General features: G+C 42.0%; 2 protein-coding genes and 1 pseudogene across 3 annotated transcripts; 1 reads left to right on the top strand and 2 right to left on the bottom strand.

Annotated features, from left to right (window-relative positions):
- Positions 1-171: 171 nt before the first annotated feature.
- LOC110526256 (protein C19orf12 homolog) lies at positions 172-18,022 on the bottom strand. The gene is made up of 3 exons (XM_021607061.3): positions 17,707-18,022; positions 16,877-17,050; positions 172-2,097 (listed from the first exon to the last, which is right to left on the bottom strand). Exons 1-3 carry the CDS (start codon positions 17,909-17,911, stop codon positions 1,832-1,834), a joined length of 645 nt encoding a protein of 214 aa, XP_021462736.3. The 5' UTR covers positions 17,912-18,022; the 3' UTR covers positions 172-1,831.
- On the top strand, positions 17,858-21,429 carry si:ch211-260e23.9 (tumor protein p53-inducible nuclear protein 2). The gene is made up of 4 exons (XM_021607065.3): positions 17,858-18,493; positions 19,762-19,928; positions 20,132-20,267; positions 20,380-21,429. The coding sequence occupies exons 2-4, from the start codon at positions 19,802-19,804 to the stop codon at positions 20,606-20,608; spliced, it is 492 nt and encodes a 163-aa protein (XP_021462740.2). The 5' UTR covers positions 17,858-18,493; positions 19,762-19,801; the 3' UTR covers positions 20,609-21,429.
- On the bottom strand, positions 20,573-24,528 carry LOC118965037 (uncharacterized protein F13E9.13, mitochondrial-like; annotated as a pseudogene). Its single transcript, XR_016496784.1, has 6 exons — positions 24,372-24,528; positions 23,705-23,775; positions 23,419-23,584; positions 23,117-23,268; positions 22,787-22,915; positions 20,573-21,631 (listed from the first exon to the last, which is right to left on the bottom strand). The product of XR_016496784.1 is annotated as an uncharacterized protein F13E9.13, mitochondrial-like (transcript).

Raw genomic sequence — 24,528 nt, 5'->3', positions numbered from 1 at the left:
AAGGTGAAATAAAATAAAAATACAAAATAACACTTCAAAGGCATTTCAAACAAAATCTGTTTAAATTGTCTACTGTCTAAAAGGTTTTTCAACGAAGATATAAGACTGCTCTCACATCCCAGACTACCAATAAAGTGGTGATGTAATATGATATCGTGAGACTTCAAACCATTGGAATTTGAAAAAGCTGCGATGAAACTGTTTATTAGTAAGCCATTCCTACAAGACTAACAACCATCTCTCAGAAATGAATGACATAACTTCTTAAGAAATTTATCCTTGAGATTAATAATCTATCTTTCTCTGTATGATGTTATGACAACCTCCATGACTACATTTGCTTGCAAAGAAGGAACAAGGAAGGAACGTCTAGGAAAAAAAATGAAAATAAAAAAATGCACAGAGGCATCATGACAAACAACCTTTGCACATACTTCAAAAAGTGCTTTGATACCTTAAGATTCTAGTGTTATTCAAAAGTCTACATTTGAAACATTGAAAAAGAGGAACTATGTCACATTGCGTACCATTTCAGAAAGCCAGAACAAAAATACTGCGTAATTGCGTCAGAGGAGATACCATTCTGTTACGTGCATGCATCTGTCCAGGAGAGATTACATTGCGTAGCATTGTCTTCCTTTTCTTACAAATAACGTGTTAAGTGGTTGAATTTCCCTTTACGAAACTGTCAGTTGATTCACTGAAACAACATGTTTTCTGGCTTAATGATGTCATACTAAAAGCTTGTGGTGATCATACAAGTCACCTTTGACCTTTACTTAATTTATCATGATTTTCATATAAACACTTCAGTACAGAGCATTACAAAAAGTGTCCAAGATTTTCCCAATTAGTTAATTCTAGGACTAGGTGGGACTTATCACCATTATGCGCCAGAAGTATCAAGGCCGGTTTCTCAGCAGTACTCATCTCTTACCATGTTCACAACGCATGAGTCGCTTGAGATCCCAGGCACACTTACAAGAGGAGTGATCAGGGTTATTTTGTCATTGTCTTTGTTGCAAATAAATGTAAATTATAAATGCACAACAATATTCAACGTGTACATTTCAGTGCAGAATATTGGCAACAAATGATGCCCTACAGTACAAATAAAGTGCACCATATTGATTAACTGCTGGACTGTTCTTACAAGAGAAGTTTCAATCATACCGCTACATTCAGAGGTAAAACGCTCTCATCTAAAACAAAACAAATGTGTACATTAAAGGGCAATTCCACCACTTTTCCACCTCACATTCATCATCTCCAGCGCCATACTAGTGTCTACATGCAGTATGTAAAAACAGCGTGTTTTTAGGATCTGTGGTTAAAAAAATAAGAAAGGTCATAAAAAAATGCTTCTCTGTGACATAACAGGCTAGGAGTAAAAGTTTCAAAAAAAGTTTCTAGCCAGAGGGTATTTTCTGCGAGTCTCAAAGTGTTTGAAAATCACTGTTTTTAAATATGTTCTAACTTTGGATGATGTCATTGGGTAGAACTTTTGACTTCATATTTGTTTCTGCAAAACGTAGAAATGTGCCATGTTCACATATGTAGACACTGGTATTGGTCTGGAGATAATGAAAATCACGTGAAAAAGTGATGGAATCGTCCATTAGGTGCTTTATCAAAGGATATGATCAGATATTGGGTGACATGACAGGTCTGACATGAGCCTCAATGTATTAACTCCATAAGGCCTCTTCCAGTGAAGGTTATTTCAGTCTCCAAAAATAAGCTGGAGTTGAATTTGAGTACAAAAAGTTGTTTCTTTCAAAAGGCAGCAAATGTGTGTTCTAAGTTCCTCCAGATATTCAGTCTGTGTAGATCAGTCCCCATATCTCACCTCTGCTCTCAGTTCCTTTGTGATATAACTGAGTAGGGCAGCAGTGACCTGCTGCTGGAGAGTAGCATTCCCTATGACCAGAGCGGTCAGCTGGGCCAGGTCTGTCCAGTCCAGTGAGCCCAAAACGGCCATGATATCAGCATAGAGCCTCTGCTGCTGGTGGGGAGGCAGCTCCATGATGATCTGAGGGAGAGGTCTGAACTGTCCACTGGTCATCCACCATCCCAACAGGCCACCTACTGCACCACCTAAAGAGCCACACAAACGAGATCTGTGTCAGAAGATCAAGAGGGGAGAAGAGCTGCAGCCCACAGATGGTTAAACACTCATGGTTTTAAGATCTACAGAGAAGACAGAAATACCAATGGTGGAGGTGTGGCTGTTTATATTCAGAACCACATTCCTGTAAAGCTTAGAGAGGATCTCATGTGAAATACTGTTGAAGTAATATGGCTACAGGTTCATCTGCCTCACATAAAGCCCATTCTGGTGGGAAGCTGCTACAGACCACCAAGTGCTAACAGTCAGTATCTGGACAACATGTGTGAAATGCTTGATTATGTATGTGATATCTATAGAGAGGTATACTTTCTGGGTGATTTAAATATTGACTGGCTTTCATTAGGCTGCCCACTCAAGAGAAAGCTTCAAATTGTAACAAGGGCCTGCAACCTGGTTAAGGTTGTAAGTCAACCTAGCTACAAACAGTACAGAAATGAAATCATCAACATGTATTTATTAAATCTTTACTAATGCTGCAGAAATTAGCTTGAAAGCAGTATCCAAATCCATCGGATGTAGTGATCACAATATAGCAGGCATATCTCAGAAAACCAAAGTTCCAAAGGCTGGGCCTAATATAGTGTGTAAGAGGTCATACAATATGTTTTGTAGTGATTCCTAGGTTGTTGATGTGAAGAATATTTGTTGGTACGTGGTGTGTAATGACAAACAACCAGACGCTGCACTTGACACATTTATGAAATTGCTTATCCCAGTTACTAATAAGCATTCACCCATTAGGAAAATTACTGTAAAAATGTTAAATCCCCATGGATTGATGAGGAATTGAAAAAAATGTTATAGTTGAGAGGAATGAGGCCAAAAAGATGGCAAATATGTCTGGCTGTACAACCAATTGGCAAATGTACTGCAAATTGAGAAATCATGTGACTAAACTCAATAGAAAAGAAGAAGAAACTACACTATAAAACAAAGATAAATGACTAAAAATGACAGTAAAAAGCTTTGGAGAACCTTAAATGAAATTTCAGACAAAAAGGCAAACCCCGCTCCATCATTCATTGAATCAGATGGCTCGTCCATCATAAAACCATCTGATGATGCCAACTGCTTTAATGATTTTTTCTTTGGCAAGATTAGCAAACTTAGGTATGACATGCCAGCAACAAATGCTGACACTACACATTAGAGGTCGACCGATTAATAGGAATGGCCAAATAATTAATGCCGATTTCAAGTTTTCATAACAATCGGAAATCGGTATTTTTGGACACCGATGTTGTAATTTTTTTACACCTTTATTTATCCTTTATTTATCTAGGCAAGTCAGTTAAGAACACATTCTGATTTTCAATGGCGTCCTAGGAACGGTGGGTTAACTGCCTTGTTCAGGGGCAGAACGAACAGATTTTTACCTTGTCAGCTCGGGGATTCAATCTTGCAACCTTACGGTTAACTAGTCCAACGCTCTAACCACCTGCCTCACAAGGAGCCCGCCTGTTACGCGAATGCAGTAAGAAGCCAAGGTAAGTTGCTAGCTAGCGTTACACTTATCTTATAAAAAACAATCAATCAATCATAATCACTAGTTTACTACACATGGTTGATGATATTACTAGTTTATGTAGCGTGTCCTGCGTTGCATATAATCGATGAGGTGCAGATTCGCAAAAAAGGACTGTCGTTGCTCCAATGTGAACCTAACCATAAACATCAATGCCGTTCTTAAAATCAATACAAAGAAGTATATATTTTTAAACCTGCATATTTTCCTAAAAGAAATCCAGGTTAACAGGCAATATTAACCCGGGGCAATTGTGCCACTTCTCTTGCGTTCATTGCACGTAGAGTCAGTATATATGCAACAGTTTGGGCCGCCTAATTTGATAGAATTATACGTAATTATGACATAACATTGAAGGTTGTGCAATGTAACAGGAATATTTAGATTTATGGAGGCCACCCGTTAGATAAAATACGGAACGGTTCCGTATTTCACTGAAAGAATAAACGTCTTGTTTTCGAGATGATAGTTTCCGGATTCTACCATATTAATGACCTAAGGCTCATTTTTCTGTGTGATTATTATGTTATAATTAAGTCTATGATTTGATAGAGCAGTCCGACTGAGCGATGGTAGGCACCAGCAGGCTCGTAAGCATTCATTCAAACAGCACTTTTGTGCGTTTTGCCAGCAGCTCGTCGCTGTGCTTCAAGCATTGAGGTGTTTATGACTTCAAGCCTATCAACTCCCGAGATTAGGCTGGTGTAACCGGTGTGAAACGGCTAGCTAGTTAGCGGGGTGCGCGCTAATAGCGTCTCAAATGTCACTCTAAGACATGGAGTGATTGTTCCCCTTGCGATGGGTAACGCTACTTCGAGGGTGGCTGTTGTCGATGTGTTCCTGGTTCGAGTCCAGGTAGGGGCGAGGAGAGGGACGGAAGCTATACTGTTACACTGGCAATACTAAAGTGCCTATGAGAACATCCAATTGTCAAAGGTATATGAAATACAAATCGTATAGAGAGAAATTGTCCTATATGTCCTATAATAACTACAACCTAAAACTTCTTACCTGGGAATATTGAAGACTCCTGTTAAAAGGAACCAACAGCTTTCATATGTTCTCATGTTCTGAGCAAGGAACTTAAACTTTAGCTTTTTTACATGGCACATATTGCACTTTTACTTTCTTCTCCAACACTTTGTTTTTGCATTATTTAAACTAAATTGAACATGTTTCATTTTATTTGAGGCTAAATTGATTTTATTGATGTATTATATTAAGTTAAAATAAGTGTTCATTCAGTATTGTTGTAATTGTCATTATTACAAATAAAAAATAAATCGGTATCAGCTTTTTTTGGTCCTCCAATAATCGGTATCGGCGTTGAAAAATCATAATCGGTCGACCTCTACTACACATCCAAGTATATCTGACCAAATTATGAAACACAAGTATTGTATTTTTTTATTCCATAAAGTAAGTGTGGAAGTGGTGGAATATGTATTGCTGTCTATCAAAAATGACAAGCCACCGGGGTCTGACAACTTGGATGGAAAATTACTGAGGATAATAGCGGACGATATTGCCACTCCTATTTGCCATATCTTCAATTTTAGCCAACTAGAAAGTGTGTGCCCTCAGGCCTGGAGGGAATCAAAAGTTATTCCCCAACCTAAGAATAGTAACATCCCCTTAACTGGCTCACATAGCTGACCAATCACCCTGTTACCAAGCCTTAGTAAACTTTTTGAAAAAATTGTGTTTGACCAGATACACTGCTATTTTACAGTAAACAAATTGACAATAGAAGGACATTCAACAAGCACAGAACTTACACAAATGACTGATGATTGGCTGAGAGAAAATGACGATAAAAAGTTTGTTGGGGCTGTTTTGTTAGACTTCAGTGCGGCCTTTGACATTTTTGATCATAGTCTGTTGCTGGAAAAACGTATGTGTTGTAGCTTTATTGCTGTATTGAGGATAAAGAGTTACCTGAAATGATCTCACTCCAAAAATAGATAAGATCTTGCTACCATGGAAAGGAAAATACCTGTCTATTTGTGGAAAAATCACCCTGATTAACTCCTTAGTTATATCACAGTTGACCTATTTGCTTATGGTTTTGCCTACACCTAGTGACCTGCTTTTTAAATTATATGAACAAAAAATATTCAATTTTATTTGGAACGGCAAACCAGATAAAATTAAAAAGGGCCTATTTATATAACAAATATGAATTTGGTGGGCAGAAATTATTAAAGCATTAGACCTCTCACTAAAGGCATCAGTCATACAAAAGTTATACTTAAATCCAAACTGGTTCTCTAGTCAATTGGTACGAATGTCTCATCCTATATTCAGGAAAGGCCTTTTCCCCTTTATTCAGATTACACCTGCTCACTTCGGTTGTTTGAAAAGGAAATAATCTCCAAAATATCTTTATTTTTTAAACAAGCCTTAGAAAGTTGGTTGCAATTTCAGTTTAATCCACCTGAAAGGATGGAACAAATAGTACAACAAATATTGTGGTTAAATTCAAATATACTAACTGATAAAAAAAATGTATTTATCAAAGACATGTTTAAAAAAGGTATAATTTTAGTGAATGATATCATAAATAGGACTGGTGGAGTTATGTCACACATGCAGCTAACACAGACATATGGAAATGTCTGCTCTACCCAAAATTACAACCAATTAATTGCAGCATTACCACAAAAATGGAAGAGGCAAGTAGAAGGGGAAAAAAGTAAGGAACTTGTATGTCGGCCATGTATTAAAGAACATAAATGGTTAAAGAAAAGTGTGATAAATAAAAACATATACCAATTTCATTTAAGGACCAAAAAACTGACAGTGGTGCCATATAAATTGTAAAATAGTTGGGAAGAGATTTTCGATGTACCCATTCCATGGCACATGGTTTATGAATTGATACGCAAAACAATGCCGGATTCAAAAAACTTCAAATTTTTCTATATAATTTACTATACAAAATTATTGCAACCAATAGAATGTTATATATATGGGGGATACAATCTTCCCAGCTTTTCAGATTCTGCTGTGAGGAGGCAGAGTCATTAGATAATTTATTTTGGTATTGTCCATATGTAGCTCGTTTTTGGTCACAGGTCCAGGAATGGCTGAAGAATTGCAACATTTGCCTAGAACTAACACTACAGATACTGCAATACTGGGTGATTTGAAAAGCCATAGTCAATCAATCAATAATATAATAATTATTTTAGCAACATTTTTTTTTTTACATTTACAATCTGTAGAATCTATGAGAATAGGACGGTTCAGTTATTTTGTGAAGCATCACAGCACAGTTGAAAAATATATGGCAAATAGAAATCCGAAATGGATGATGTTGAGAGATGGATGGGAGGGGTTGAATGGAGCTGAAGGGTGGGATTAATAACAAGATAAACAATATAAAGCATAAGGGATCTGTAGAATGTATATAGGTTCGGAACTTCTGTGAAATAGCATAGTTACAAATAGAAATCAAACTGGGTGGACATCAGAAATAGAGGAAGGACTAAGAACAAACAAGAGAGAACTATTGTAAAGTAGACTGTGTCTGTAGAGTGTGTATAAGATGTATGGATTGAAGGTAAAAGCAGAAGTGTTTATTAGTTTACTCCAATTGGGGGATCGGCGGTAGGGTTTGCGGGGAATAATAAAGGTATATTCTTTAAAAAAGTATGTATGTCTATATAGGTATGTGTATGTATATATGTGTATATACAGTGCCTTGCGAAAGTATTCGGCCCCCTTAAACTTTGCGACCTTTTGCCACATTTCAGGCTTCAAACATAAAGATATAAAACTGTATTTTTTTGTGAAGAATCAACAACAAGTGGGACACAATCATGAAGTGGAACGACATTTATTGGATATTTCAAACTTTTTTAACAAATCAAAAACTGAAAAATTGGGCGTGCAAAATTATTCAGCCCCTTTACTTTCAGTGCAGCAAACTCTCTCCAGAAGTTCAGTGAGGATCTCTGAATGATCCAATGTTGACCTAAATGACTAATGATGATAAATACAATCCAAAATTCCCAAGCTTTAAACATCCCAAGGAGCACTGTGCAAACGATAATATTGAAATGGAAGGACTATCAGACCACTGCAAATCTACCAAGACCTGGCCGTCCCTCTAAACTTTCAGCTCATACAAGGAGAAGACTGATCAGAGATGCAGCCAAGAGGCCCATGATCACTCTGGATGAACTGCAGAGATCTACAGCTGAGGTGGGAGACTCTGTCCATAGGACAACAATCAGTTGTATATTGCACAAATCTGGCCTTTATGGAAGAGTGGCAAGAAGAAAGCCATTTCTTAAAGATATCCATAAAAAGTGGCGTTTAAAGTTTGCCACAAGCCACCTGGGAGACACACCAAACATGTGGAAGAAGGTGCTCTGGTCAGATGAAACCAAAATTGAACTTTTTTGGCAACAATGCAAAACGTTATGTTTGGCGTAAAAGCAACACAGCTCATCACTCTGAACACACCATCCCCACTGTCAAACATGGTGGTGGCAGCATCATGGTTTGGGCCTGCTTTTCTTCAGCAGGGACAGGGAAGATGGTTAAAATTGATGGGAAGATGGATGGAGCCAAATACAGGACCATTCTGGAAGAAAACCTGATGGAGTCTGCAAAAGACCTGAGACTGGGACGGAGATTTGTCTTCCAACAAGACAATGATCCAAAACATAAAGCAAAATCTACAATGGAATGGTTCAAAAATAAACATATCCAGGTGTTAGAATGGCCAAGTCAAAGTCCAGACCTGAATCCAATCGAGAATCTGTGGAAAGAACTGAAAACTGCTGTTCAGAAATGCTCTCCATCCAACCTCACTGAGCTCGAGCTGTTTTGCAAGGAGGAATGGGAAAAAATGTCAGTCTCTCGATGTGCAAAACTGATAGACATACTGTCACGGTGCGTGAATGAGGACCCAAAAGCGAATTAACGTAAACAGAACTTCTTTAATAACAAAACATAGGTAGGCTCAGATGGACCGGCAGATTCCGACAGGACAGGACAAGGTTGCAGCAAACATGACGATAGTCTGGTTCAGGCATGAAAAACACAAACAAGAATCCGACAAAGACAGGAACAAAAACAGAGAGAGATATAGAGGACTAATCAGAGGGAAAAAGGGAACAGGTGGGAAAAGGGGTGACGAGGTAGTTAGGAGGAGACAAGGAACAGCTGGGGGAAAGAGGGGGAGAAAAGGTAACCTAATAACGACCAGCAGAGGGAGACAGGGTGAAGGGAAAGGACAGAAACAAGACACAACATGACAATACATGACAGTACCCCCCCACTCACCGAGCGCCTCCTGGCGCAATAGAGGAGGAAACCTGGCGGCAACGGAGGAAATCATCGATCAGCGCACGGTCCAGCACGTCCCGAGAGGGAACCCAACTCCTCTCCTCAGGACCGTACCCCTCCCAATCTACTAGGTACTGATGACCACGGCCCCGAGGACGCATGTCCAAAATCCTACGGACCCTGTAGATGGGTGCGCCCTCGACAAGGATGGGGGGGGGGGGGGAGACGAGCGGGGGCGCGAAGAACGGGCTTGACACAGGAGACATGGAAGACCGGGTGGACGCGACAAAGATATCGCGGAAGAAGAAGTCGCACTGCGACAGGATTAATGATCCGAGAAATACGGAACGGACCAATGAACCGCGGGGTCAACTTGCGGGAAGCGGTCTTAAGGGGAAGGTTCTGAGTGGAGAGCCAAACTCTCTGACCGCGATAATATCTAGGACTCTTAGTTCTACGCTTATTAGCAGCTCTCACAGTCTGCGCCCTATAACGGCAAAGTGCAGACCTGACCCTCTTCCAGGTGCGCTCGCAACGTTGGACAAAAGCCTGAGCGGAGGGGACGCTGGACTCGGCGAACTGAGATGAGAACAGCGGAGGCTGGTACCCGAGGCTACTCTGAAAAGGAGATAGCCCGGTCGCAGACGAAGGAAGCGAGTTGTGGGCGTATTCTGCCCAGGGGAGCTGTTCTGACCAAGACGCAGGGTTGCGAAAAGAAAGACTGCGTAAGATGCGACCAATAGTCTGATTGGCCCGTTCTGCTTGACCGTTAGACTGGGGGTGAAAGCCGGAAGAGAGACTGACGGAAGCCCCAATCAAACGGCAAAACTCCCTCCAAAATTGAGACGTGAATTGCGGACCTCTGTCCGAAACGACGTCTGACGGAAGGCCATGAATTCTGAAAACATTCTCGATGATGATTTGTGCCGTCTCTTTAGCAGAAGGAAGCTTAGCAAGGGGAATAAAATGAGCCGCCTTAGAGAACCTGTCGACAACCGTAAGAATAACAGTCTTCCCCGCTGACGAAGGCAGTCCGGTGACAAAATCTAAGGCGATGTGAGACCACGGTCGAGAGGGAATGGGAAGCGGCCTGAGACGGCCGGCAGGAGGGGAGTTACCGGACTTAGTCTGCGCGCAGACCGAACAAGCAGCCACGAAACGACGCGTGTCATGCTCCCGGGTGGGCCACCAAAAACGCTGGCGAATGGAAGCAAGCGTACCCCGAACGCCAGGGTGGCCGGCTAACTTGGCAGAGTGAGCCCACTGAAGAACGGCCAGACGAGTAGGAACGGGAACGAAAAGAAGGTTCCTAGGACAAGCGCGCGGCGACGGAGTGTGAGTGAGTGCTTGCTTTACCTGCCTCTCAATTCCCCAGACAGTCAACCCGACAACACGCCCCTCAGGGAGAATCCCCTCGGGGTCAGTGGAGGCTACTGAAGAACTGAAGAGACGAGATAAAGCATCAGGCTTGGTGTTCTTAGAGCCCGGACGATAAGAAATCACGAACTCGAAACGAGCGAAAAACAGCGCCCAACGCGCCTGACGCGCATTAAGTCGTTTGGCAGAACGGATGTACTCAAGGTTCCTATGGTCAGTCCAAACGACAAAAGGAACGGTCGCCCCCTCCAACCACTGTCGCCATTCGCCTAGGGCTAAGCGGATGGCGAGCAGTTCGCGGTTTCCCACATCATAGTTACGTTCCGACGGCGACAGGCGATGAGAAAAATACGCGCATGGGTGGACCTTGTCGTCAGAGAGGGAGCGCTGAGAAAGAATGGCTCCCACGCCCACCTCTGACGCGTCAACCTCGACAACGAACTGTCTAGAGACGTCAGGTGTAACAAGGATAGGAGCGGATGTAAAACGATTCTTGAGGAGATCAAAAGCTCCCTGGGCGGAAACGGACCACTTAAAGCACGTCTTGACAGAAGTAAGGGCTGTGAGAGGAGCTGCCACCTGACCGAAATTACGGATGAAACGACGATAGAAGTTTGCGAAGCCGAGAAAGCGCTGCAGCTCGACGCGTGACTTAGGGACGGGCCAGTCAATGACAGCTTGGACCTTAGCGGGATCCATCTTAATGCCTTCAGCGGAAATAACAGAACCGAGAAATGTGACGGAGGAGGCATGAAAAGTGCACTTCTCAGCCTTCACAAAAAGACAATTCTCTAAGAGGCGCTGGAGGACACGTCGAACGTGCTGAACATGAATCTGGAGTGACGGTGAAAAAATCAGGATATCGTCAAGGTAAACGAAAACAAAGATGTTCAGCATGTCTCTCAGGACATCATTGACTAATGCCTGAAAGACAGCTGGAGCGTTAGCGAGGCCGAAAGGAAGAACCCGGTATTCAAAGTGCCCTAACGGAGTGTTAAACGCCGTCTTCCACTCGTCCCCCTCCCTGATGCGCACGAGATGGTAAGCGTTACGAAGGTCCAACTTAGTGAAAAACCTGGCTCCCTGCAGGATCTCGAAGGCTGAAGACATAAGAGGAAGCGGATAACGATTCTTCACTGTTATGTCATTCAGCCCTCGATAATCTATGCAGGGGCGCAGAGACCCGTCCTTCTTCTTGACAAAAAAAAACCCCGCTCCGGCGGGAGAGGAGGAGGGGACTATGGTACCGGCGTCAAGAGCTACAGACAAATAATCTTCGAGAGCCTTACGTTCGGGAGCCGACAGAGAGTATAGTCTACCCCGGGGGGGAGTGGTTCCCGGAAGGAGATCAATACTACAATCATACGACCGGTGTGGAGGAAGAGAGGTGGCCCTGGACCGACTGAACACCGTGCGCAGATCGTGATATTCCTCCGGCACCCCTGTCAAATCACCAGGCTCCTCCTGTGAAGAAGAGACAGAGGAAACAGGAGGGATAGCAGACATTAAACATTTCACATGACAAGAGACGTTCCAGGAGAGGATAGAATTACTAGACCAATTAATAGAAGGATTATGACAAACTAGCCAGGGATGGCCCAAAACAACAGGTGTAAAAGGTGAACGAAAAATTAAAAAAGAAATGGTTTCGCTATGATTACCAGAGACAGTGAGGGTTAAAGGTAGCGTCTCACGCTGAATCCTGGGGAGAGGACTACCATCCAAAGCGAACAAGGCCGTGGGCTCCCTTAACTGTCTGAGAGGAATGTTATGTTCCCGAGCCCAGGTCTCGTCCATAAAACAGCCCTCCGCCCCAGAGTCTATTAAGGCACTGCAGGAAGCTGACGAACCGGTCCAGCGTAGATGGACCGACAAGGTAGTGCAGGATCTTGAAGGAGAGACAGGAGTAGTAGCGCTCACCAGTAGCCCTCCGCTTACTGATGAGCTCTGGCTTTTACTGGACATGAAGTGACAAAATGACCAGCAGAACCGCAATAGAGACAGAGGCGGTTGGTGATTCTCCGTTCCCTCTCCTTAGTCGAGATGCGGATACCTCCCAGCTGCATAGGCTCAGCACCCGAGCCGGTAGAGGAAGATGGTAGTGATGCGGAGAGGGGGGCAACGGAGAACGCGAGCTCCTTTCCACGAGCTCGGTGACGAAGATCAACCCGTCGCTCAATGCGAATAGCGAGTTCAATCAAGGAATCCACGCTGGAAGGAACCTCCCGGGAGAGAATCTCATCCTTTACCTCTGCGCGGAGACCCTCCAGAAAACGAGCGAGCAAAGCCGGCTCGTTCCAGCCACTGGAGGCAGCAAGAGTGCGAAACTCAATAGAGTAGTCTGTTATGGATCGATTACCTTGACATAGGGAAGACAGGACCCTGGAAGCCTCCTCCCCAAAAACAGATCGATCAAAAACCCGTATCATCTCCTCCTTAAAGTCCTGATACTGGTTAGTACACTCAGCCCTTGCCTCCCAGATTGCCGTGCCCCACTCACGAGCCCGTCCAGTAAGGAGAGATATGACGTAGGCGACACGAGCAGTGCTCCTGGAGTAAGTGTTGGGCTGGAGAGAAAACACAATATCACACTGGGTGAGGAACGAGCGGCATTCAGTGGGCTCCCCAGAGTAACACGGCGGGTTATTGATTCTGGGCTCCGGAGATTCGAAAGCCCTGGAAGTGGCCGGTGGATCGAGGCGGAGATGGTGAACCTGTTCTGTGAGGTTGGAGACTTGGGTGGCCAGGGTCTCAACGGCATGTCGAGCAGCAGACAATTCCTGCTCGTGTCTGCCTAGCATCGCTCCCTGGATCTCGACGGCTGAGTGGAGAGGATCCGAAGTCGCTGGGTCCATTCTTGGTCGGATTCTTCTGTCACGGTGCGTGAATGAGGACCCAAAAGCGAATTAACGTAAACAGAACTTCTTTAATAACAAAACATAGGTAGGCTCAGATGGACCGGCAGATTCCGACAGGACAGGACAAGGTTGCAGCAAACATGACGATAGTCTGGTTCAGGCATGAAAAACACAAACAAGAATCCGACAAAGACAGGAACAAAAACAGAGAGAGATATAGAGGACTAATCAGAGGGAAAAAGGGAACAGGTGGGAAAAGGGGTGACGAGGTAGTTAGGAGGAGACAAGGAACAGCTGGGGGAAAGAGGGGGAGAAAAGGTAACCTAATAACGACCAGCAGAGGGAGACAGGGTGAAGGGAAAGGACAGAAACAAGACACAACATGACAATACATGACACATACCCCAAGCGACTTACAACTGTAATCGCAGCAAAAGGTGGCGCTACAAAGTATTAACTTAAGGGGACTGAATAATTTTGCACGCCCAATTTTTCAGTTTTTGATTTGTTAATAAAGTTTGAAATATCCAATAAATGTCATTCCACTTCATGATTGTGTCCCACTTGTTGTTGATTCTTCACAAAAAAATAAAGTTTTATATCTTTATGTTTGAAACCTGAAATGTGGCAAAAGGTCGCAAAGTTCAAGGGGGCCGAATACTTTCGCAAGGCACTGTATACGCATGCGTGTATGGATATATATATATTTACCAAAAAAATATGGGGGATTGGAAATGATGCAGACAATTACATTGGAAGCAACATTCTTTTTCGCAATATTAAGCTGATCCACCCTCTAAAAAATAAAAAGAGTTACCTGTCTAACAGAACATAGAGGGTGTTTTCTTCAATGGAAGCCTCTCCAACAAAATCCCGGTAGAATCAGGAATTCCCCAGGGCATTGAGTAAAGCCAGTGTGTCTATGAATGCGGATGACTCAACACTATACACGTCAGCTACCACGGCGACTGAAATGACAGCAACACTTAAACAAAGAGCTGCAGTTAGTTTCAGAATGGGTGGCAAGGAATAGGTTAATCCTAAATATTTAAAAAAAACGAAAAGTATTGTATTTGGGACAAATCCTTCACTAAACCTACACTAAATCTTGTAATGAATAACGTGGAAATTCAGCAAGTTGCGGAGACTAAACTACTTGGAATAACCCTGGATTGTAAACGGTCATGGTCAAAACATATTGATACTACAGTAGCCAGGATGGGGAGAAGTCTGTCTCTAATAAAGCGCTGCTCTGCATTCTTAACACCACTTTCAACACGGCAGGTCCTACAGGCCCAAGTTGTCGCATCTGGACTACTGTTCAGTCATGCGGTCAGCTGCCACAAAGAGGGACTTTTTAAAAAGATAGAACATTTTAATTGGCTCAGAACAGGGCAGCACGGCTGTCCCTTGGATGCACAGAACATTTCTACCCGAATGCTATACTTTATAAGCAGACTGCATATACCATGAAAATCTCATAGCTGCACAAACACAGAGAGCTAACATAGTCAATCTCTCCTGGCTCAAAGTGGAGGAGAGATTGGCTTCATCACTACTTGTATTTGTGAGAGGTATTGACATGATTGTGGACTACAGGAAAAAGAGGACCGAGCACGCTCCAATTCTCATCGACGGGGCTGCAGTGAAGCAGGTTGAGAGCTTCAAGTTCCTTGGTGTCCACATCACCAACAAACTAACATGGTCCAAGCACACCAAGACAGTCATGAAGAGGGCACGACAAAATCTATTCCCTCTTAGGAGACTGAAAAGACTTGGCATGGGTCCTCAGATCGTCAAAAGGTTCTACAGCTGCACCATCACTGCCTGGTATGGCAACTGCTCGCTAAATAACTCTACCTACATGTACATACTACCTCAACTGTGCACACATTGATCTTGTACTGGTACCCCCCTGTATATAGTCTCGATATTGTTATTTTACTGCTGCTCTTTAATTACTTGTTACTTTTATTTCTTATCCATATTTTTTAAAACTGCATTGTTGGCTAGGGACTCGTAAGTAAGCATTTCACTGTAAGGTGAATGTGACTAATACAATTTGATTTGATGATTTGATGATGCACCGAGCTGGCTGTTTAAACTACTGGCACACAGCTCAGACACCCATGCAGTACAGAACAGACTATTGGAGGCGCACAGTACTACATAGTGCCATGATTACATGGAACTCTATTCCACATCAAGTAACTCATGGAAGCAGTAAAATTAGATTTAAAAAACAGATAAAATACACCTTATGGAACAGCAAGGAAACATAGACACATGCATACAAACACACAATAATATACGCACTATACACACATGTACACATGCATTTTGTGTTGTAGATATGTGGTAGTAGAGTAGAAGCCTGAGGGCACACCCTTAATATGTTGTGAAATTGGTTATGAATGTATTGTAATGTTTTTTAAATGTATAACTGCCTTTTATTTATTTAACCTTTATTTAACCAGGTAGGCTAGTTGAGAACAAGTTCTCATTTGCAACTGCGACCTGGCCAAGATAAAGCGTAGCAATTCGACACAGAGTTACACATGGAATAAACAAAACATACAGTCAATAATACAGTAGAACAAAAGAAAACAAAAAGTCTATATACAGTGAGTGCAAATGAGGTAAGGTAAGGAAATAAATAGGCCATGGTGTCGAAGTAATTACAATATAGCAATTAAACACTGGGATGGTAGATTGGCAGAAGATGAATGTGTAGGTAGAGATACTGGGGTGCAAAGGAGCAAAATAAATAAATAAATAAATAAATACCAGTATGGGGATGAGATAGGTAGATAGATGGGCTGTTTACAGATGGGCTATGTACAGGTGCAGTGATCTGTAAGTTGCTCTGACAGCTGGTGCTTAAAGCTAGTGAGGGAGATGTGAGTCTCCAGCTTCATTCGTTCCAGTCATGGGCAGCAAAGAACTGGAAGGAAAGACGACCAAAGGAGGAATTGGCTTTGGGGGTGACCAGTGAGATATATCTGCTGGAGCGCGTGCTACGAGTGGGTGCTGCTATGGTGACCAGTGAGCTGAGATAAGGCAGGGCTTTACCTAGCAGACTTGTAGATAACCTGTAGCCAGTGGATTTGGCAACGAGTATGAAGCGGGGGCCAACCAACGAGAGTGTACAGGTCGCAATGGTGGGTAGTGTATGGGGCTTTGGTGACAAAACGGATGGCACTGTGATAGACTGCATCCAGTTTGTTGAGTAGAGTGTTGGAGGCTATTTTATAGATGACATCACCGAAGTCGAGGATCGGTAGGATGGTCAGTTTTACGAGGGTATGTTTGGCAGCATGAGTGCAGGATGTTTTGTTGCGATATAGGAAGCCGATTCTAGATTTAATTTTGGATTGGAGATGCTTAATGTGAGTCTGGAAGGAGAGTTAAATTTTGCTGGACCCTAGGAAGAGTGGCTGCTGCCTTAAATAAAAAATAAACACCCATATTTATCCAAATCTACCTCACCAATCATAAGACAACATTGGCTGAGAATTATTCTACCCTAATGCCATACTTTATAGGCCTACTGCATATACACTGAAAATCTCATAGCTGCACTCAATACAATTGGTTTGAGAAAGGATATGGCTCCACCTTGTGGTTGAAGTATGGAAATGCAGACAATTATAATTATGGTTACTTAATTGATAGGATCCTTACCAACAGCAATCCCTGGGGGACCACCTAGAAGACCTCCTAAAAATGCAGTCCCTCCTGCCACTGCTGATCCTTTCCCAGAATTCTTCACTGCTGCTTTTATCTGCTGATTTGCAGACAGGTCACAGCATAGTTGCATGACATCATCCATACGTGGAGACATTGTAGCTTCTCTCCCTGGTGTTATGGCAAGAGGGACACTGAAGATCAACATGCAACCAAGCCAACGCATCTGTCTCTAGTATACGAGTAAAAATAGCCACTACACTGGAAGAGATGTATGACTTGACTTCTGTGAAATGCCCTTAAGACTAGGAGTATGCCATCTTCTGGTAATGAACTGCATTACACTGCTGAGAGTAGCCTATACCGAAAGTAAAATAAACTATTGTTCATGAATGGTATAGGCCTTTTTCACTCCAAATGTTGACAAAACCAGGCAACTATGTTATTGTAATTAATTCAGTTATCATATTTAGCATACAGAGACTGGGAAAATAACGAATGACTTAATGCAGACCATTGCCATGAGTCAAAAACTTCTCACACAAGATATTCGACATGCTTCCCTCGGATTTATGTTATAACCACAATAATAACGACCGCAGATAACAATAATTATACTTCACTTCTGATATGTAGGCCTTTTATAATGGCGTTAAGACGACATATTGTTAGTGTGTGTCATCGTGTGGCCATCAGCTTTCTCTCTCCGTTAAAAGTGCGGCAATAACCTTTACATAACGACATAGTTGTCCCCATCACACAGGACGGACTCTCACATTGGCCTACATGAAAATAGCCTAAAGTAAACATTGGTGGTGAATCCCTACCGTCAGATCTCGCACTTTGATGATGTGTAACTGTTTGTGTATAATGAGCGGTGGTATAAAAAAAAAAACAAATAGGACCGCGGTGAATGACGGGACATTCGTTTAGGACAAGCCCACATCCTGTTAAAACGATTCGCTGTGGTTTGTTAGAAGCACAAAACAACACACAGCCAAATGAATAGGTCTCAGTAGGGCAACCTGGCATAAATGTAGTTTACGCGACAAATATTTGCAACAAAGTTGCACGAAAAGTAATTGATACAATTCCCCCCTTTTCGTCATATTGGTGGGGTTCGTTTTGCAAGGCCCAGTGCTCAAGGTTGGTGGAGACTCCTCTTAACAATCAATGGAATAATCTAAAATAACCAACTCCGCTCTTACGGGGCACCGGGCCATGCAAAACGAAGACGACCACTGTGGCGGACTGCAGACTGCTGTACAAAAAAAAAAGAAATCTTCCACTCTTATGTATTTTGACTTGTTATTATAGACCACACGCCTAGACTATTTGAAAGATTGGACGTCGGTTGAAATCATGTATGTATGTATGTTTCAAAGAAGGGCACTTTTGTTAAGTTGACAGCTAGTTGCCAAAATATGATGACAAAGGTTAGTAAGTGCGCAACCAACTGAAGCTCCGCCTTCGAGTTGGGATTTTTGTTTACCACCCACCAAAGCAAAGGGAAGCAGTTGGTGTTCATAAACAAGTCTGTATCAAAACAATTACAGATCAGTTATAGTTTCGAGCTAGCCGTCGGCCACCGCCCGTTACATATACACTTGTCAGGTAAGAAACAAAATACATCGTAGCCTTCAACATTGTGTGAGAGGTTGTATCCGTGTTGCAGCCTTTGTTAATGTGTTGTCTAGACACTTTTCTTTAGCCTACTAATTTATCTATCCATTGCGTGTTTGTATTGATTTCTACATTACCAAAGTGTCCTATTAAGCCAACTTTTTAGTTTGGTAGACTACCATGTAATTGTAACCAAGTCATGTGTAATTTTGTATGTAGGTTTATTTGTTTGATTGTCAGTGAATTACATATAGTAAATGCAGTTCTTAATTATTTACTTATTTATTGAAGAAGTCTAAACGCAATTAATGCCATATCAAGTTCACCCAAACTACTCTCCTATGTTTTTTTTTCATGATTTAATAGTTTCTATCACACATGTATATATCTTGAATAGGGTCTAATGTAAGGATTGTCTTACATGTCTTTAAACTTCTGATTTATGGACTTTTTGATGGCACACCAGAAAATATATGCAATACATTTAGCACCTTATGAGTTAATTCTGTCTGGGCACCATTGGATCTTCCCTTGCTGGCAGGCCGGGGTGTAGCTGTTTATTGACAATATAGGTTGACAAGTACACCAAGGCATTCAAAGACCGTGGCTGTCTGGACAGCCCAAGGTCTAAAAGTGGACGTTGTGGTATTCTGTCTAGTCTATGACACATTAAGCCTGAAAGACCTACACATACCGTTTATACCTGATTATGTTTTTAATAGGCCTATTGGACTAGAAATGTAGGCCCTTTGAATCAAATGATATACACTAAAATGTTTATATATTTACAAACCAGCTGTTTTCACCATAGTTTGGCCAATTGGCTTCATATTCACCACATTACTTTATTCAGAACATATCTTAAGATTCAGATTCTGTCTTGAAATGAGATTGCTGGTCAGAAAGGATGGCATGTCCTCCAGTCTGCAGATAGCTTCCAAGGGGAATGCTGTTCCTCATTCCACTGTGCTGGCAGGGTCATTAACCCAGGACCCAATGTTAAAAACTAAAGGTCATAATGTAAGGTGTTGTTCAGAGTCTGCTTCCCGGGAATAGTTTCCGATCTATTTTCTGTCAATGTGGATATTAAACTACACATGCCATTTCAGGTTGTGCTGTTTTCTTGCCATTTGATGCAATGTTTTACCACGATCAGTTCTGCAATTTTACCAGTTTAGCAATAATTGCATCCGTTATGCAATTGTTTACCTTATGGGGTTGACATACTGTAACACTATGTTAACTCATTTTCTTTGCAGACTGCAATAAGAGGGCCAAGGGAGGCAAAACATATACACAATGATTGGAAAGATATTTGCCCATTTCCTTGGTAGCACAGATGATGATTTTTCCACAGATGACAATGAAACCTATGAGGAGCTCATTGAGTTTGAGGAGGGAGGATGGGTCATTATCAACTTTCAAGGTAAGCCGATAATTATGCTCCCTGAAAGTTGAAATCACAAGTTAGTTGTTAAACTGGTATGGGCATTGTTGTCTGCGGTTACTTTTTTTGTAAATGGTAGCATTGTAGTTATTTGGATAGTAGATCTAATGGTCACTATTAGAGGTCTCACTAGTGTTTTTTCTCTTTGGTCTCGGTTTAGTAAATTTGTGGTCTGTTTCCAGAGAACAACTCCTTGACCCCGCCTGAGGAAGACCCTTTGGAGAACCTGCTGATTGAGCATCCCAGTATGTCTGTATACCAGATCAGACACCAGACCAGTGATGAGGAAGACTCAGATGAAGAGGATGCTTCTCCCAGGTTAGTTTTTATCCAGGGGATCCATCTAGTCAGTGTGATATCACAACCATTATCCTAGAGAAAGGAGCGCCACATTTTACACTTATTCTGTCCTTTCCCCCCCACCCTGCAGGCCTGTGCCAGTCAAACAACATGTGTCCTGGAGGTTAGCTGCCTGGGGCAGCCCGCTTCCATGCAACGTCCAACTGCTTGCCATACAGCGAGCCAGGACTCACATGGAGTGCAAGGAGCTGACCAGGAGTGCTCTCCAGAGACAGAACCTTGCCAAGATGCGATTCTCCCCCTCTGACAGACGCTTTGGTCACTTCAAACAACCCTGCCAGCGCCTGTACAACCACTGAGTGTCTACTGAGTAACCGCACGGTACTCTACTGAGTAACTCTTAGGTACTCTACTGAGTAACGTCACTGTCTGAAGCCACTTAACATACAGACCGTAGACATATTACCGGTGTCAATTTCTTTACCCTGATCAAGGAAAGCCCCCCTTTGCTGAGTATGTTATTAACATGCTGAGCCCAGTTTGAGAGTGAAATAGCCTTGAGTGTGTGCACATGTGAAAAGTATTATAACTGGCTTGCTACTGTTAAGTCTTATGGCTCTGATAAACTTTTATTTAGTGTATGGAATACAAAAGGTTTATTGCACTTGCAAATGTGAATTTTATTGGATATGGTATACTTTTTGCTATTATTTCGTGTGCCTTAGATTTAGATACGTTCTGGGTATATTGCTTGAAGGAAAAGTTGTTAAGTTTCATAGCTATGAAAAGCTATTTTGTATATGATATGTTACGATAGAAAACATCACTCTTGAGTAATTGGACCTCGGAACAAATACAATATATGGAAGGATTAGCAAATAATGATGGACACTGTTTCTAATGTATGTTTTGTACTGAGTTATTCACTTTGTTTTCATACATTTATTCCCAGTGTGTTCTTATGTATGCTGTACTGCTACAAGACCTGTTTGTAAATATATTCCGATTTTGTTTTTGCTATTTTGGTGTATATTTAAATGTTAAACATTGTTAAACAAGTCTGTTTTGTTTGGGTATTATTTGTGTTTTATTAAATAGCATGAGACAACTTCAGTAATTACATGTATTATTACCACCAAATGTATTTCATTGGTCTGCATTAAATTATTTTAGTAGCACATTTAGTGGATTTCATTTTCGAAGAAAACGCACCTTCCCCATGAACTTCTTAACGCTTTCCGGATCAACAGCATATGCCCAAACGCCTCCCCTCTTGAAATAAGAGCCAATTGTCATTGCAATAGAATCAAGGTATTGTTCCATGTTGTCATGGGTTACTCCTGAGCCAATAAGAACTAGGAGTCTTACAGACTCTGCAACATCTGCAAATAGAAAATAAAAGGTTGTTGAGTAAATATTTTGAGATGTTACATTAAGTTTACTGAGTTCATTATATTGGAAAGCTGTGCAAGAGCTTATATGAAACAAATACCTAAATGGTTAGATTTAGGAATGCATTGCAAGTGTCATGCATCATCTCTAATAAGTAAATGGTAAAAGTATGTTCAGACATGATATGAGAAAAACACATGAGGAAAGAGATCAATCCAGACTCTGGCAGCTCCATATACCAATCTGACAACAGCCAGCCCAATGAAATCGTACTGAGAGACTGTAGGAGCACCTCCGAACTAGGCAGTAGGGTTGTGCGGCAGTCTGGCCAGAGCCTGCCTGTGTTTACAGCCTTCTGTCTAAGTCAGCCATCTGTAGGCTGTGCTTAAAAATAGCAGCCGATGTTGGTGTCTATATTAGCCAAGCAGAGCTGTGGCAGGCAAGGGCAGGACCGGGCTGTGTGCCCATGGTCAGCATGATCCAGACTGGGGGGACTGTGAGGCCGCCATCCTCTCCCCAGACAAGTCTGCTCTTTATAAGGCCAGCAGCGAGGCTCAGAGGCTCCATGGGCTTTAGGGAAGCTTAACCTCTGGGCTACATGAAAAACTAAAGCCAGGAACTATCTGCCCTTTCAAATGTAGGAAGTATGCTATAGACTCATATGCAGTGGGAGTGGTATGGAATTGAGTGAGGTGACTGAACATACTTTTGTTAGGGTGTGTGTTATGGTTAGGGAGAATGCATGACATTTAGAAAAAGGGAACTCCCTTATTAACCAAGACTACAGGCATGTTTGAGAGAAAATTAAAAAGGGAAAGTAAACTATCTAGAGATGTGAAAACTTTTTGTACTAAGGTGCACGCTGAGCATTCCTAAAATGATACACCTAGCATTATTCCTCAGATATATAATGTATGTGTGTATGTGACTGTCGGCTGCCCTTTGATCCAAGTGGTAAAATAGTGATTACACAGTAATAGCCCATGCCTTATTTGTTTTTTTGGTATTCATTATAACGAGTTGGGGGTCTTTTTATATTACTGTATGTGTCCGTATGTTTGTGCGTCATACCATACATGTGTGTATGTGTCATACCGTACATACATGTCTGTATGTGTCAAAGCATTCAGAGACAGGACACACACCTCTGAGTTCCACTGGATCTGCCTGAACCCCTGTGGCTGTTCCAGTGATAATGACCCCGTCAGAGAGGAAAAAACTCAGTTGCTCTGGCCGTCTCCACTATGCTCACATCTGAAGTCAGGACATGGGAGCTTGGAACACAAACCCACAAATCATAAAACATCCAAAACAACATTACTACAAAAGTCAGAAATGGTACCTTCCATCTCCTTGCAGTACAGATAATATTAGCTGCAATACTTGCATGTTGAAAACATTCTGAAATACCATATCAGGACATTAGACTAGCCAGTGGGGTTGTCTGATTGGAATGTTTTTGAATGATTGCTCACCTGTGCTTCTTTTTTATATCAGTGAAGATCTGTACATGTTCAGCCTTTATTTGCTTGCCGTATCGCAAAAGGACTCCGACACATGCATTCAAAAGGCCTTCATCAGCAACACTTGAGAAGACATATCCCTCTGCCCTGATAAAATCCACACCCTGGAAATAGACAACGAAATAGGTAGCTAAACATTTGATTTTCCCAACCACTTAATACGGATCTTTCTACTAAACTAAAATTCCAGGCTAGCCTGAAGCACTCTTGCCTGCATGTATTAATCAGTAATAAGCAAAGCCAGCTATATCAACCTGAAGCCAGTGCAACATCAAGAGCTGTTTGCTGCAGACAGGATCTGAACAGAGATGGACAGATCCCCCTCCCCGCTGCACACACTGCTGTCATAGAGGCACACACCTCTGGTCCAATTGAGAATGTGTACAGAACATCATGCATGTTCTCAATGATCAGCCCATCCTGTTCAAAAGAGCAACAGACAATTAATTTCCAGTCAACCTTGAGGATGACTATTGTGGTTTACATAGGCTACAATATTAGTAACATCAAAAAGTACAGAGTTCTTCTGCTTATACTTACAATTCCTGCATTGTGATAGATTCGTGGCGTGCTTCCTCAATAATTTGAGGCCATGCTTCCAAAAGGTGTGCCTGAAAAACGTAAAAATCAAAGTTAAAAACAAAAAGAGAGTAAAAAACGACATATGCGTCTCAATAATTTTTATCTGGTAAGGCTTGAACATGAATCATTCCAATAACCACAGATTTGGCACGTCCAACGAGTTTCAGAAACTTAATTTCTGTGATTGTTTCAAACCAGTTGCAATGTGGAGGCACAGTGGCTTTGCAATGAGACTCGTTCCCATATAGCTGCTAGCTTGATCACGTTCCTGGTCAAAGTATAAGTTTATGCAGGTTTCGAGATTTATGAGTGATTGTCAGCCAATCCAGTGTTTTCTTCGTGTGGCTCATGAAACATATTAAAATAACAGTTATGACTGAGAAAAGGCACATGTGCAGATTAGCCTCCTCTTCTGATAAGAAAACACATGTATGAATTATATATGAAAGCATAAGATGGTGCTTAAAATTTATTTTACTAAACCTGCACTGTTATTTTCCAACAAATCATTAGTGTAGACAAGAGGAAGCCACTAAACGTAGCTAATGCACTAGTGCAGGGCGCCATCACCATTCTCGTTTAGCAAATTGCGCGGCATTAATTTGATTTTAAAATAATGACATACCTCTTGGATTATGGACAGCGAAGGTCCATTCTGTCGGTTTGACAGATAAACATTTTCAAAAATGTCAGGAAAAATCAGCATAACGTCCGGATTTGCAGGTTTTTGAGAAGGATACAGTCTTTGTTTACATCCGTCTTCCCTAGCCACGCGGTACTTT

This window comes from Oncorhynchus mykiss, chromosome 6 (assembly GCF_057628025.1).
Source record: "Oncorhynchus mykiss isolate SJ-2025 chromosome 6, ASM5762802v1, whole genome shotgun sequence".
Classification (NCBI taxonomy): domain Eukaryota; kingdom Metazoa; phylum Chordata; class Actinopteri; order Salmoniformes; family Salmonidae; genus Oncorhynchus; species Oncorhynchus mykiss.
This window is presented reverse-complemented; position numbering and strand designations above follow the sequence as displayed.

Bases quoted from the DNA above. Each gene is read 5' to 3' on its own strand.
- LOC110526256 (XM_021607061.3), bottom strand. From the start codon at position 17,911: ATGCCAGGTTGCCCTACTGAGACCTATTCATTTGGCTGTGTGTTGTTT. The intron at 17,051-17,706 runs GTAGGGATTCAC...CCATAACACCAG, and splicing joins TCAAAGTGCGAGATCTGACG to GGAGAGAAGCTACAATGTCT. The intron at 2,098-16,876 runs GTAAGGATCCTA...GTGGCTCTTTAG, and splicing joins TCCCCCAGGGATTGCTGTTG to GTGGTGCAGTAGGTGGCCTG.
- si:ch211-260e23.9 (XM_021607065.3), top strand. From the start codon at position 19,802: ATGATTGGAAAGATATTTGCCCATTTCCTTGGTAGCACAGATGATGAT. The intron at 19,929-20,131 runs GTAAGCCGATAA...GTCTGTTTCCAG, and splicing joins GGTCATTATCAACTTTCAAG to AGAACAACTCCTTGACCCCG. The intron at 20,268-20,379 runs GTTAGTTTTTAT...CCCACCCTGCAG, and splicing joins GAAGAGGATGCTTCTCCCAG to GCCTGTGCCAGTCAAACAAC.